A 15413-nucleotide genomic window follows, 5' to 3' on the forward strand; every position below is an offset into this window, starting at 1 on the left:
TTTTGGCCGATGTTTGAGGCATTTATAGAGAAACGTGTTGTAAATGATTTGTTGTTGATTTATTGTTCAGCAGAGTTGTGTTTAAAGTACTCTGTAAATACATTTGAATGGTTTGGACTGGATAAAACTACAGAAGGAGTGGCTGATTAAATCAAAGGGGGAAAAAAAACTGATGCAGCTGAAGACACGTCCCGTAGTTTTGTTGGGCCTGTACATGGTCACAGTGTGTATACCTGGATAGAGACAGGTCTCCGCCCGCTTTCCTTATATCATTTGCCGTACATAAAACAACCCAAACACCTCCCAGGAAAAGGCCGTTCTCACACATATACATACAATCACACAGGTCAAGGGTCAGAGGGTCACATTGTGTCTGGATAGGATTTACGTTGCCTGTTTGAGCACAAGTACACACTTCAGGTTTTTAAGTGACTTCGTTCACATTTTCTTGACTTTCTTTGGCTTCCCTGGTTCCTCTAACCCCGACACCACTGAAACACACAAACATTCATGTTTCTAGACAGCATTTTAACAACTTTCTGAACTTTAAATGTTTCACAACCACAACATATTTCCTAACTTTTACCCACACATGACCTCATCACAACTTTATTCTCACTTCAACCAAACCTTTAAACTTGAAAAGAACCTTAAAAAGCTTAATTGTTCATCATAATCAAAAACAAATCACCTCGCTGTAACCTAATGGTGTTATCTAACCAGGTACCAAATCTAAGTATCATCACTTCTGTGGTTTAACAGCCTTGACCAAGATTTAAAAAATTACAATAATTAAAAAGTGCAAAAACAACCAATAACTGTTCAACATGAAGATTTATTGTTCATTAAATCTATAACATAGCTGGTGGAAGGACCAAATTGCATGGAAATGTGCAGAGAATCTTTAATAAAGACAATGAGGCGGATCTGTGTGGATACAAGCAAATTCAAAACTCAGCAAACTTTAAGGTCAAAATTTACTGAACCAAACGGTTTCTTTGGAGACGGAGAAATAAAAGTTTAGGTATTATCATCAAAGTGATCAAGTTGTAAAAGCTCAGGTCTAAATTTCTTTTTGTTACAGTTATTTACAGCAAACAGGTCTACAGAGAAGCTGGAGCTCCACAGGAAACAGAATGTTTTCTGTTTACAGGCTCAGCCCTCACAGACGTGTCACTCCCTTTATATGGAAGTAGATTTTTGATTTTAGAAGTGATTTACATGAGATGGTTATTTGTCACAAGCACTGTTATATAACACATGGTGTTGAGTCACTTCCAGACTGCATAAGCGTAAGAATGGCCTTTTTTAAGTAGCAATAATAAGCAGTTATAATAAAAGTTAAAATAAGGGTAAGGAAACTAGCAAATATGAAAATAAAAGTTCAAAATATTTACAGTGTTTAGGAGGATAAAGTGTAGTAAATGGTAACAAACCCATGCAGGTATTGCAGAAGCTAAGCTGACCAGCTACGAAGCGATGCATTTAAAACAAATAAAAATTCTGACATATGACAACTGCAGGGGTGATTTACTAAACATCTGCATAAAGATGAATTATGTTAAATCTTTATTTTTGTTTTGTGTGAATGCATAAATCACTGGAAACACACACATAATACATACTTATTACTTAGATATGTCAGTAGTTAATAACAATTGAAAATAAATTCATAAATATTTCATCAAATTGGTCATTGATTGTTTTAATGAAGTAAATTTATGTAAAAGCAAATATAATTATTTAATTGTTTCCTGCATCAAGGATTAATTTAAACTGTTGACAGATCACAACATCTGATTGGTTAAACCTGCTCCACGATCCAAAATCAAAGATTTCTGCAGAGCCAGAAATACTCTGACACCCTGGGTGGCAGACGTGAGATGGCTATACCTCGTAGTTACCACAATGAAAATAAATAATGATGAAGGAGAATGTTACCTCAGCAGCAGCTTTCAATCCAGGTTAATTATCGTTAGTCCCGATCACCAAGTTGGATGGATAAAATGACACTCTGGAGCATGGAGACGATGACATAACTCATCAAAAGCTAAAGTAATTATATGTATTCATTAATCATTCATTCATCTATTTATTTCTAGTTCTAATAAATTATTGACACATTTGATTTATTATTCAATGTTGAATTTATGTGTTTAATTTTCTCCCTAACTGCATCTCACTGATGTAGATGTGCAAATAATCTGATGACACGTCTGAAATGTATTCATTAGACTCAGATTAAAACCTCCAGAAAAAATAAATAAGCTAAAGTAATAAACAGATCTAGAATGAACCCTTCCTCACCCACGTAAACAGAAGAATTATTCATTACAAGGGAAGTGACGCAAACATCAGCCATAAAGGAACGAGACTCCGAGTGTTTCTGCTGCCCATCGCGAGTTTAATGGATAGAACCCAGTTTTTATTACTGCTGCCATAGCAACAGACTCGGATGCAGAATTCTGACCCAGTTTCACGACAGATTTAATCTTTTCAATAAAATCTAGTTTAAACATTTGATATGTTTACTGTTGTTTTCTAAATATCTGGAGGACAGAAACATCTTCCAGACCTGCATGGATCACCAGAATCATCCAGTATCACTACACCAGTATCACTACAGCAGTATCACTACAGCAATATCACTACACCAGTATCACTACAGCAGTATTACTACAGCAATATCACTACACCAGTATCACTACAGCAGTATCACTACAGCAATATCACTACACCAGTATCACTACACCAGTATCACTACATCAGTATCACTACAGCAATATCACTACACCAGTATCACTACAGCAGTATTACTACAGCAATATCACTACATCAGTATCACTACAGCAGTATCACTACAGCAGTATCACTACACCAGTATTACTACAGCAGTATCACTACACCAGTATCACTACAGCAATATCACTACACCAGTATCACTACACCAGTATTACTACAGCAGTATCACTACGGCAGTATCACTACATCAGTATCACTACACCAGTATTACTACAGCAATATCACTACATCAGTATCACTACACCAGTATCACTACATCAGTAATACTACAGAATTATCACTACACCAGTTTGAAATAAATGAGTTTCCTAATAATTCAACTTTTAAAAATACTGACACGTGGCTTCACATTTCTAGAACCAAGAGGAAGACATCCGGATGAAGAGAAAGAGAACTATTTCTAAATTTTAGTAAAGAGGAGGAACACAGATCAGGTGGAGACAGACCCTAGACCCAGTACCAGCAGCCCCACAGCTCCCACTGTGGAGCTAGTCACACCAGGATCCAGTCCACCACCATCAGGCAGTAGACCAGAATTGGTCCACCTACAACCACCAGGATCCACATTCTGCACCCAAAACAACCAACTTAGCTTCTATGGACCTTTTTGACCTGTACTTGTAAACGTTTTCACTTGGTGATCCAGATGATTCAGAATCAGAAAACTTCATTATTATAATATAATCCCCCGCAGGATATTGTTGTAGCAGCAACAACAGGACAAGACAAGCAATAGTAAAAATAATAAACAGTGTTATTTATATACAAATGTAAACATACACTTATATATAGACAGACAGACAGACAGACAGACAGACAGACAGACAGACAGACAGACAGATAGATGTAAATGTTTTATTTCTCATGTCTCTGTAATGTGACCACAGTTATCATCATTGGATGTGATTGTGTCTAATAAAAGCCCACCTCTGGCGCTGATGTAAAAAAGCCTAGCTCCACCACTGATCTCTGCTACCTGTCTGACAGTGTGTGGTCAGTGCTGGTCTGTTTCAGACCGTCTTCAGAGACATAAATGATTGAGAATGTTTACAACCTGGACAAACGTCCGATGACTAATCTGATGAAGCGCCTGAAATCTGCTGATGAACCTCTGTGCTTCAGATTACTTGGGCTCTGGGGAACCCGTCACAACCGACAATGAAGCAGACACAGTTCGAAGCCATGTTTTTCTCCAGGATTTTAATTGATTAATCACCACATCCTTTGCAGACATCATCTGTTTCACCGCTTCATTAAAACAAAGAGCTTCAGATGGAAAAATGTTGGACGTTCTCATCCTGTGTGGATGTGGCTACATATGGCTGCTGGCAAGAACTACAACCACAGGGTGACTTCCACTGGGTTAGACCGGCTTACTTTAAAAAAAGGAACCGTTGGAAATATTTCATGGATGTGAACATCCACAATAACCACTATTTCCAGATTTATTTAATGTGTAGATTCATTTCCATTTATTGTCTTGTAGCAGTGGAACCTGTGTTATATGCATTATGTCTTCAGAAGCTTCATCTATTGTTTCCTTCAGATGTAGGCCAATATACTTCAAGAATTAAAATATTTTAATTAAAATAAAACTAAAGAAATGACAAGTGTTATCCAGCATTTTATGTATTTTATATGTAAGCAAACAGCTTGTTATGGTACCAGATATATTTTTGTGACTCATCTTTTCTTATTAATTTCTGGACTTCATGACAGCTGAAGTGGTCATAGTGTTGGCTACTAAAACGGGTTTAATTTAAAATGATGGATAATACTCTAAAGTCATGGCAGAAATAGCAAAAGGATGAACAGGAAGCTGATTACCATAAGAATTATGACTAAACTTTAACAGGTAAATACATTAAACAGTGTAAAAATATGGTCTTAGTAATAAAACACAGGTTTTTCTCTCCTAGCAAAGAACACATTATATTTCTCAATCATTAAACCATTTTCTTGCTAATGATGAAATCAGTCAGCCAGTTGAAAACACTAAACATGCTCTTCACTCGGCATCAAACCAGCGACACCATGAAATAATCCTGATTCATTTAGACTTGGACTTCTGATGATTTATTTCAAAACAGAATTTGGTTTGTAAAGAACACTACTGAGAGTTTCTATTGTTTTCACAGGTGGTCTGGACAGGATCTGGACCTGTCAGACCAGATCTGGACTGGGTATGGACTGGATCTAGACCTATCAGACCAGACCTATACTGGGTATGGACCGGATCTGGACTAGTCAGACCAGATGTTGACTGGGTATGGACTGCGGCTGGACCAGTCAGCATAGGTCTCGATTGGTCAGTGTGGCTCTAGACCAGGTTTGAATTGGTCACATTGGATCTGGACCAGGTCCAGATGTGGACTAGGTCTGGTTTAATCAGCCTTGTAGTGTACAGATAGTATCAAAGTGACTTTTCTACCAATAAATAACTGGTTTTACTTCCTGAAGGACATCTTCCAACCAATCAGGGATTAAAACTGAGGGACTGTGATGCAAGTCGCCGTCCTGTATCATCATCTGACACTGCTGGCTTTATTCTCCTACTGCAGGTTGCTTTCTAACAGCAGCAGGACGTAAAGAGATTTTCCTTCAGGCGAGGCTGTGTGAAATCCTTACCTGCAGTAGACGGCAGTCAGAATGATCAGAGTTTTCTACAACTCAGCCCCTTTAAAAGGTCAGATAGCTACTTCCTCCCACCTCACAGACAACGTGCACCTTCTTAATCAACCCTGCCTTCAAACTGAAACAGGCAACAGTTACAGGTTAAGGGTTTCTAACAATCATTAAACCTTCCAAAAATGATCTGCAGTTTTAGTCTAAATCAGAGTTTCAGATAGTTTAAGAGGAGGGGTTTCAGAAAATCTCAGCGGATTCTTGCATGAGACCCAATACGCTGTGCTTCAATTCAATCTCAGGAAAAAGACCAAACTTATAGATTTGTTCAGATATGTGTGGGCTTCATCCTGACGATGATCCAGACACCTCACCCGGAGTTCTCATCCGGACGATTAGCTGGAGATCCGGACAATGATCTGGATGAGTTGGATGAGCCGGAGGCCTCATCCAGAGATCCGGACGATGAGCCGCATCCAGAGATCCGGACGATGAGCCGGAGGCCTCATCCAGTGATCCGGACGATGAGCCGGAGGCCTCATCCAGAGATCCGGACGATGAGCCGGAGGCCTCATCCAGGGATCCGGACGATGAGCCGGAGGCCTCATCCAGAGATCCGGACGATGAGTTGGAGATTGCCCATAGTCAACAGGAAATCTGCAGAACTGTCCTGGTATTTGTGACGGAGGGCAGTTTTCTTCCTCTTCTTCAGTGCAGTATCAGAACTCACTCACTTCAAAACCTCCATCTTTGTAGTTCTTCTTTTAAATTAAATATTTTACTTCACCTTGAACTAACAGTGTGGTGAGGTTATTAATGTCTGGTAAGACAGTCCGTCTTAAGATAAAGTGGATCATTTTATGTCTTTCTTCTCAGACTTGTCATAGATTGTTAAATGAAAAGTTCTCTACTTCCCAAACAGGAACCCAACCTCCACCATTCAGTGCGATGTGGAAACTCTAACATAGAGCTATGCAGCCACGTGACCAACAAGGTATATGTTATCGTAGAGATGACCTACGAAGTCGTCCGAAACATTGTGAGCTGCTCGGCGAGTGTTCCTGATAAACTCCCTCTTTGACATTTTGTTTTTTACATGTGGGCTGGTGAGGTCGATGGACAGCAGGATCAGACTGTAACACAGCACGTACACAGCATCTGCAACGACAGAACGGCAAACTACTAAGATAAAAACATCAAGATGATCACCAAGAATGTGTAAACATGTGCCTGAAACAGAGGCATCCTCCTTCAGGTTTGGCCTATAGCAGCAGCTACAGAGCTTAGAAATGGGTTTGATAGTTAATTACTCCACCTAAACATTAGAAATGTAAACGCAGCTCCTTTAAATATACTGAATGTACTCATGTCATCCATAGAGCGCCCGTCCTTCGTTCCATGAGATTTCCTCTGGTGCCACCTTCAGGTCAAATCAACTGTTTACACACTTTATACAACAACATAGATGGTATCAGGTGGGAAATGAAAACAGATTTTATATTTTAGATCTGTGGACCTGTTGCTTTGACGACAACTTTCTACCATTTATAAACCAGTCCGTCTGGTCTCCTTCACGCCCTCGAGGGGAAATGACCCTTATGACGCCTTGTGTGTGTTGTCCTTTTAGAAAATAATAGAGATTACACATGATGTCACATCACATTAGATGAAACAGAAAAATTTTCAAAAAGTAGTAGAGCCTGGTACTACCTAATACTACCTGGTACAGGTTAGTACAAGGACTTCTAGGATTCAGGAGGCTACATGGAGAAATCCACAAGGAATTTATGGAGCTTCTAACATAACAGAGAGGCTGAATCGTATGAAAAGTACTTGAGAAATCAAAGAACAGGATCCTCAAAGTGCTGCCTGATTGGTCCAGAAGAGAATGGGCTCTGAAGCAGGTAGATGATGAAGCTTCAACCCCAAGAACATTGTGATAAGCAAACTGTAATGGGTCCTGAAAGACCTGCTTATTGAGGTAACCAGTAAGAGTCCCTCAGGACTTTCATGATGTAAGATGTTAGTACAATTGGTCTGTAATCAGATCTTTTAGGTCCTGGAACAAGGCAGGATGTTTTCCACAGCACAGGAACTCTTTTCTGAATCAGGCTGGTGTTAGAAAGGTGCTGAAGAATCCAAGAAAGTTGTTCTGAGCAGGTTTTCAGAACCCTGGAGCTGAAACCATCTGGACCTGCAGCCTTCCGGTTCCGGTTCAGTCTGTCCAGTTGTTTCTTCACCTGACTGCAGGAGACAGACAGGCTAGAGGTGGAGGCAGGGGACGTCTCAGGACATGGAGGCTAGAGGTGGAGGCAGAGGACGTCTCAGGACATGGAGGCTAAAGGTGGAGGCAGAGGACGTCTCAGGACATGGAGGCTAAAGGTGGAGGCAGAGGACGTCTCAGGACATGGAGGCTAAAGGTGGAGGCAGAGGACGTCTCAGGACATGGAGGCTAAAGGGGGAGGCAGAGGACGTCTCAGGACATGGAGGCTAGAGGGGGAGGCAGAGGACGTCTCAGGACATGGAGGCTAAAGGGGGAGGCAGAGGACGTCTCAGGACATGGAGGCTAGAAGGGGAGGCAGAGGACATCTCAGGAGACAGAGGCTAGAGGTGGAGGCAGAGGACGTCTCAGGACATGGAGGCTAAAGGTGGAGGCAGAGGACGTCTCAGGACATGGAGGCTAAAGGTGGAGGCAGAGGACGTCTCAGGACATGGAGGCTAAAGGTGGAGGCAGAGGACGTCTCAGGACATGGAGGCTAGAGGGGGAGGCAGAGGACGTCTCAGGACATGGACGCTAAAGGGGGAGGCAGAGGACGTCTCAGGACATGGAGGCTAGAGGGGGAGGCAGAGGACGTCTCAGGACATGGAGGCTAAAGGGGGAGGCAGAGGACGTCTCAGGACATGGAGGCTAGAGGGGGAGGCAGAGGACGTCTCAGGACATGGAGGCTAGAGGGGGAGGCAGAGGCTGTCTCAGGAGACAGAGGCTAGAGGTGGAGGCAGAGGACGTCTCAGGACATGGAGGCTAGAGGGGGAGGCAGAGGATGTCTCAGGACATGGAGGCTAGAGGGGGAGGCAGAGGATGTCTCAGGAGACAGAGGCTAGAGGTGGAGGCAGAGGACGTCTCAGGACATGGAGGCTAGAGGTGGAGGCAGAGGACGTCTCAGGAGACAGAGGCTAGAGGTGGAGGCAGAGGACGTCTCCAGCTTCATGGCCCAGCACAAAACTGAGTAAACTTTTAAATCCTGATTATTAAAAAGCAAGTTCCTCAAAATTTCACTGATGCACAAGTTATAACGCAGTGACCTGACCCCATATGATCAACACCTATAACAAGGACAACAAACACAACAAAATTCTGCAAATAAAATAAAATAAAATAACATAAAATAAATGTTTTTCCTTATATTCAAAAGGCATCCAAGCTGTTTGTGAACAGCTGTAAGTCTGGGACAGAAAAATTCAGCGACTAACTGGTGACGTCCATCTGAAATGATAAAATATTTTGAACAACTGCTTAGTTACATCATGTATAAAGTATAAATTTATCCGAGTACTTACCAGGACTAAGGCCAAGGTCATGGACCAGCCCAGGATTACAGGTACAAAACCTGTGACTGAACTTGGTAATGAGGGTTTCCAGATACTCTCCTCTCTCCTCAGGTGCGTGGATGTGTCTGAAAAAATCCCGTAGAGCATTAGGGAGGAACTGGTTACTGAAGTTATGAAGGGTCACCAACTCATCCAAGACATCCCGCCTGAACAAAGACAGATATGACATCACATTGTCACAAAAGGGCATTACAACATAGAATAGTTACTGGTGTCAACTGTTCTGTATTTGGACTTAACTTCTTGTCTTCAACACATTAAAAAAAAGACCAGAGGTTCAGCTGACAAGCTCTAGCTGAGTTACCTGACTCATGCAAGAAGAAAAATCTAAAATAATGAAAGTCTGCAAAATGAAGAAACTGAAGCGGTCGGTCCAAAATTCCTCCACAGCGAGGTGAGAGACTACGTTAATACAAGACGTCACCTCTTTTCAAGTCAACTTGTATGAATAGTAAAAAAAGCTATGAATATATTACTCTGTAAAAATCTGTAAACATTAAATCATGACAAATGTGGGATTCGTGGATTGTATATGTGTATTTAACCTCTCGTCGAGGTAAATCCTCAGCATCTTCCAGTTGAGCCGTCTGGTGTAGAAAATGAACTTAGCCAGCTCTGTCGGATGATCTGCTAGAATACCTTTAGACATGAAATAGCTTATACCCTACAGGCAAAAACAGACATAAGCAGAGGAAAGCAGTAAGCTAAACAACCAAGATGGAGCATCATATTAAAAAATAAATAATTTACATCTATATATATATAGCAAATTGACCATAAGAGTCTTTGAATCATGAGTCAGATTATATCTGAACCACTGTTAATCAATTTTCAAAGACATGTGACTCCACAGGATGAAGATGTTCAGTCATCTTCAACAACAAACCAAAGGTACATGGTTGGTAGGAGTCCTACTGTAAGTCCTTCAGACAGGGTAGTAAAATCTGTACTCCCTGAATAAATCTTGTACAAGCAGAAACTTCTACAGGTTTGATCTCACAGAAGGAGCCTGCAATCGATCGCTTTACAAACTGTAAACTTCGGTTGTTGTCTACAGACCAGAAGGTCCAGGTATTTAATGGTTCATGTTATTCATTTGTTGAAGGTCACTGGTGGGCGTTGTGGGTGAATCTCCCATTTTTAGAGTTTTTCTGAGTTTTCTATTGGAGGAGTAACACTGTCTGAAATGACAGGTGGAGAATTCCTGTTGGTAGAATTCCATGATAAAGACAACATGGACTCCCTTAGGTCTGTTTGACTCCCTGAGAAAGGCCGGTGGGCTGAAACGTGGCCTTTTAGACGTCACTATGACTGCACCATACAGCTCCAGATGTTTTCGGGTTCGTTTAAACAATTGTTTTTAAGTTTTTTTTTGACATTCACGGTTTTACTATCCTATCTGAAGAGCACCTCGGATAAATAATATACTGAATCCAGGAAGCACCCTGACAAAATTCTCTTTTGAATTACACCTTAATGCTGTGATCAAAGTCAGATGGAACAGGAAACATTATTCTCCACTTTGTACACATACATGTTCAACTTATGCAACACCTCCATGTTAACATGGAGCTACAGACCTGGATGTTTATGCACGTTTTACCTCTTGTGGGTTAGCATTGAATGTCAAGCTGCCTTCATCTAGCTGCAGGTACAGTCTTCTGTAGGAGAAACCGGCAGGTAGTTTTCTGTTGTAAATGGAGCAGTGCCCCCATGTGGACTTGCACAGCCTATTCAATTAACAGACACTGGTTAAAGAAAAGCAGCACTTTAATCACCACAAACTGATTGCAGAAACAAAGAGGTGGGCCTCCTTACCCCTGCCAGAGATATTCATCATTTCCCAAGTCCTGCCACACACAGCCAGCCAGGCACAGATCCGTAGCATTCAGGTATGACAGTATGGTAATACCCAATTCAGGTGGCAACATATCCAAATCTATGAAGCCATGCTGCTCTTTACCTAGAAACACAAATAAGACATAAGATTCCTTTATTGTCATTATCATGTGCATAAAATATACACACAAGAGAATTAGATGTTACTCTCAACCAGTTGTCCCGTGCATAAAAGAAACAACAATAAATATTCTTGTTAAGATATAACAAAGCTGGAAATGGTTGGAGTACTCTCTCCGGGTCGGGAATGAGGTCCTGCCCCAGGTGGAGGAGTTCAAGTATCTCGGGTCTTTTTCAGGAGTGAGGGAAAGATGGAGCAGGAGATCAACAGGCGGATCGGTGCACCGTCTGCAGTGATGCGGACTCTGCATCGGTCTGTCGTGGTGAAGAAGGAGCTGAGCCAAAAGGCAAAGTTCTCAGTTTACCGGTCGATCTACGTTCCTACCCTCACCTATGGTCATGAGCTGTGGGTAGTGACCGAAAGAATGAGATCACGAATACAAGCAGCTGAAAGGAGTTTTCTCCGCACGGTGGCCGGGCTCTCCCTTAGAGATAGGGTGAGAAGCTCTGTGATCTGGGAGGGGTTCAGAGTAGAGTCGCTGCTCCTCCACATCGAGAGGAGCCAGATGAGGTGGATCAGGCATCTGGTTAGGATGCCTCCTGAACGCCTCCCCGGTGAGGTGTTCTGGGCACGTCGCACCGGGAGGAGACTCTGTGGAAAACCAAGGATACGCTGGAGGGACTCTCTGAGTTGGCCTGGGAACACCTCGGGTATTCCTCTGGATGAGCTGGTGAATGTGGCCGGGGAGAGGGACGTCTTGGTTTCCCTGCTTAGGCAGCTGCCCCCAACTCCAGATAAGCAGCAGAAAATGGATGGATGGAAGATATAAATAACAAAGGAAGATAGAAATATATATATATATATGTCCACACATAGAACAGAATAAAAATAAGTAGTTGGTTCGGGTGTGGGTTCTTTCTCCCACACTTAGTCCTGTGGGTCTGTGGCTCTAGGCGTGTATATGGGGAGTATGTGAGGGTCTGTATGGAGGTATATTTAGGGAGAAGACACAGCTTGTTGATCAGTCTGACAGCTTTTCAGCTTCCTGCTCATCCTGCAACTGATGCTTCTGTATCTTCTCCCAGATGGTAGCAGGGAGAAGACGTGGTGTGAGGGGTGATGGAGGTTCATAATGAGGGTGCAGCGCTGCTCAAGCAGGTCCATCAGGGAGGGGTGTGGGGCACCTACAATCCTTCTGGCCATCATCTCTACTCTGCACAGTTGTTTTTTTCTCCTCAGCAGTGGAAGATCTGAACCAGGAGGTGAAGGCAAAGGTTAAAAACTTTCTATTGCACCTCTATAGAAAGTGGTGAGGTGTGCAGAAAGAAGTCCAGTTTTCTGAGTTCACAGAGGGAGTGGAGGGACCGCTGTGTCTTGCTGATGACAGCAGCGGTGTTGGAGGTTGGGGTGAGGTCGATGTGAACACCCACCGCTGTCCCGTCAATGTGCTGAGGTGTGTGTGGTTTTCTAGACCTCCTGTAATCTATCACAACCTCCTTGGTCTTGTCCACATTGAGGAACAGGTTGTGGACCTGCACCAAGTAGTCAGTTTTTGTACCTCAGCCCTGTATGCAGCCTCGTTGTTGTCCTGGATGAGACCCACTTGCAGTAAAGGTTGTCTGCGAATTTAATGATGTGGTTTGTTCCATATGATTCAGCACAGTCGTGGGTCTGCAGGCTGAAGAGCAGGGGGCTTAGGACACGGCCCTGGAGGGAACCTGGGCTTAGCTGCCCACCCTCACTGCCTGCTGCTGCTGGATCAGGAAGTTTAGAAGTTTGTTGTTGCTCACCTCCAGCAGCTGCAGGTTTCCACCAGCTGCCCATGAATGAATGAATGAATGAATGTTAACATTTCACTAACTCTTTCCCTGTGGCGAGATTATTATATTAAAAGTAGAGGTTGTTGTACACTCTGTGTAAAATACATTTTATAAGACAAAGATAAATGGTTAATGATCTGCAGCACATTTTCTCTCAAATAAAATCTATGAGCAGTTTGGAAGGCAACGTTGTGTTCAGCTTTATCTCAGGTACACTTGGAGACGGGACACGCATGGACGAAACCATGAATGAAAACGAACGGGAAAACCATGAAGGGGATGGAGTCTGGACAGCTAACTTACCTGCTGGTAAACAAGCAGAAAACTGCATGTTAATTACAAAAGCATTTCTTGGTAGCATGGTGATGAAAAGAATTATAAATATATAAACTACATAAATACTGATTTACACAGTGGGGGGCGTGGCCATCCCAGCGGACCTGATAGGTGTGCTGGGACGGCCACACCTCTGGAAAACAGCTGATCACGCATCAGCAACGCGTCAGCTTTCTGAGGAAGGCTGCAGGGGACCGCCGAAACATGTCAGCTATGTTACAACATCCTACTATTATTGTGTGAATGGAAAAAAAACTCCTCCTATCATTAAGATAAGAAGACAAAATGAAAAATGTTGAACTGTTGCTGCTTCCTAGTGTCTGCAAACATTGTCTGGACTGTAGGATCTGCTGCCTCCTGTACAGAGGGATCTCATGAAGAAGACTTTAAGACTTTTATTATTGCTGAGTTTTGGAGGTTAAGATATTTCTTATTTTATTTTGTATTACTATGACAGCACAGCTCTGTCTCTGCTGACGTTTGGCCTCATGATCACAAATCATTAGCAGTTATTACTGTACTTCTACTGCACGAACGAACCAAAGCTCATCATTTCACATCAGTAAGAGAGAATATCAGTATATATCCACGGAGGCACAGAATGAGTGTCGTCATGTGTTCATACCTCCCCTACGTGTTCTTAGTAGATGGTAGATGTCAGGACCATAGCAATGCTGCGGAGCTCTTCTCTGGGAACCTCCATCTTTCCCTGTGAGAGGAAAAAATAATAAGGCGAGGAGGAACCAAGAATACATTGTGGCTAAACACTAACAACAACTCCCTTAACTTGTACATAAATATATCAAACATCTTTGGCTCCTGATTATCATTTCTTACTGCTCAGTAGCTTAATAAAACATTACTTGTCTACATATATATGCAAAAACTATACTGAAAACTAAATAATGTTTATAGAAATGATAAGAAAAAGACAGAATAACCTGGTTCTTGTTTCCCGCCTCCTCCTTGGTCAGACAGGTGGTCTACTAGTTCTTCCTGAAGCTCCAGCTGTTGTCGAGGAGGTAACCTCCACAGTGCTTGACCCATCTGTAGACACGCAGTATCCAGGTCAGAATAAGCAAGTCTCTTAGATGCCATAAAACTATGTCTCAAATCCATGATCATATACTGCCATCACATCACAACACCCACTTAATTAGTGGTAAATAATTAGAAGTATCTGTGAGCTGCCTGGGCAGCAGTATGCTTCCTAATAATCTGCCAGTGAATTAAATTTTTATACAGGAAAAAAAAGTAATATGCTGGTAAATTGTACAGTTAATCTCCAGATGATGTCTGAGTTGACATTGCTCAGAAACTGAGCAGTAAAACGGAGGAAATTTAAGTGTGTGAAATGAGTGTTACGTTCATATCTGGTAATGTGTTGCATTTCATTAAATATGTTCTTGGTTAGTTTATTTAACAGTTCTATGTAACGATCCCTAACTCTTTCTTGTCAGTTCATTTAGTAAACAGCTGACCATCGGCAAACATAATCCCGTATCCTTTCCCCTGTTTTTCCTGTATTTTCCTTGAGTGAATGAATTAGTTCCGTACCTAAGTCGACCTCCCACACCTCACCTGTAGACAAGGCAGTAACAGTCAGGAGTTTAAAGCATTGTCTAGGTGTCCTTTTACTCTCAGTCTGTCCAACGCCTCCTGTGTCGCATAAACATGTCCACTCCGATGTTGTAAACATCAACGGTGGAACTTTCAGCTAGCAAGGTTGTTTGACGCGTAGCCCCGCCTTCTTGTCAATATCATTGGTTACATATGGCAAAACAGCGATCATACTAGAACGCTATTGGTTAAAATGGTTTTCATTCTTAACCTGTCTTAAATCCTCCAGTTGGCTACCAGGCTAGTAAAAGTTAACAAAACAGAGCCAGTTTATTCTATTTTATGTAATGTTGAAGGGTGCATGCTTTGTTTCAAGCATGCTGCAAAGATTCACAATCATTACGACACAGAACCGTAGCACGACCTACCCACCTGACTTCAGGGACTCCGCTGAACACCTGACCCTAAACAGCAAAGCAATCCGGATATCCTCCAATCAAAATATCCCATTGTCATTTCAAACAGTTTACAACCCCTTCTGATCTTGAATATAATAATAATAATAATAATAATAATAATAATAATAATAATAATAATAATAATAATAATAATAACAATAATAATAATAAATAAATCAATCTAGCTAACTTAGTAACTTAGTAGCAGCCAATAAACGAAAGACTATTTTGTGAAACATTTCT

At 41.9% G+C, this 15413-nt stretch overlaps 1 protein-coding gene across 7 annotated transcripts; it reads right to left on the minus strand.

Annotated features, from left to right (window-relative positions):
• Positions 1-3985: 3985 nt before the first annotated feature.
• fbxo8 (F-box protein 8) lies at positions 3986-14881 on the minus strand. 7 transcript variants are annotated; one of them, XM_041983570.1, is made up of 8 exons: positions 14734-14881; positions 14094-14199; positions 13778-13861; positions 10855-10999; positions 10640-10697; positions 9582-9700; positions 8986-9182; positions 3986-6606 (listed from the first exon to the last, which is right to left on the minus strand). In XM_041983570.1, exons 2-8 carry the CDS (start codon positions 14197-14199, stop codon positions 6398-6400), a joined length of 918 nt encoding a protein of 305 aa, XP_041839504.1. In that variant the 5' UTR covers positions 14734-14881; the 3' UTR covers positions 3986-6397. The 7 variants fall into 7 exon arrangements, with proteins under 7 accessions (XP_041839504.1, XP_041839505.1, XP_041839503.1 ...); XM_041983571.1 differs by having other exon boundaries at positions 8986-9101; positions 10640-10766; XM_041983569.1 differs by having other exon boundaries at positions 3986-6585; positions 10640-10766.
• Between the last annotated feature and the right edge of the window lie 532 nt (positions 14882-15413).

The sequence above is a fragment of the Melanotaenia boesemani genome, chromosome 4 (genome assembly GCF_017639745.1).
Source record: "Melanotaenia boesemani isolate fMelBoe1 chromosome 4, fMelBoe1.pri, whole genome shotgun sequence".
Taxonomy (NCBI): Eukaryota; Metazoa; Chordata; class Actinopteri; order Atheriniformes; family Melanotaeniidae; genus Melanotaenia; species Melanotaenia boesemani.

Coding starts and splice junctions, on each gene's coding strand:
- fbxo8 (XM_041983567.1), bottom strand. CDS start 14,199: ATGGGTCAAGCACTGTGGAGGTTACCTCCTCGACAACAGCTGGAGCTT. Junction 9,183..9,581: donor AGGATTTACCTCGACGAGAG/GTTAAATACACA, acceptor GTCTTTGTTCAG/GCGGGATGTCTTGGATGAGT. Junction 6,607..8,985: donor TGACCTTGGCCTTAGTCCTG/GTAAGTACTCGG, acceptor TTATCTTAGTAG/TTTGCCGTTCTGTCGTTGCA.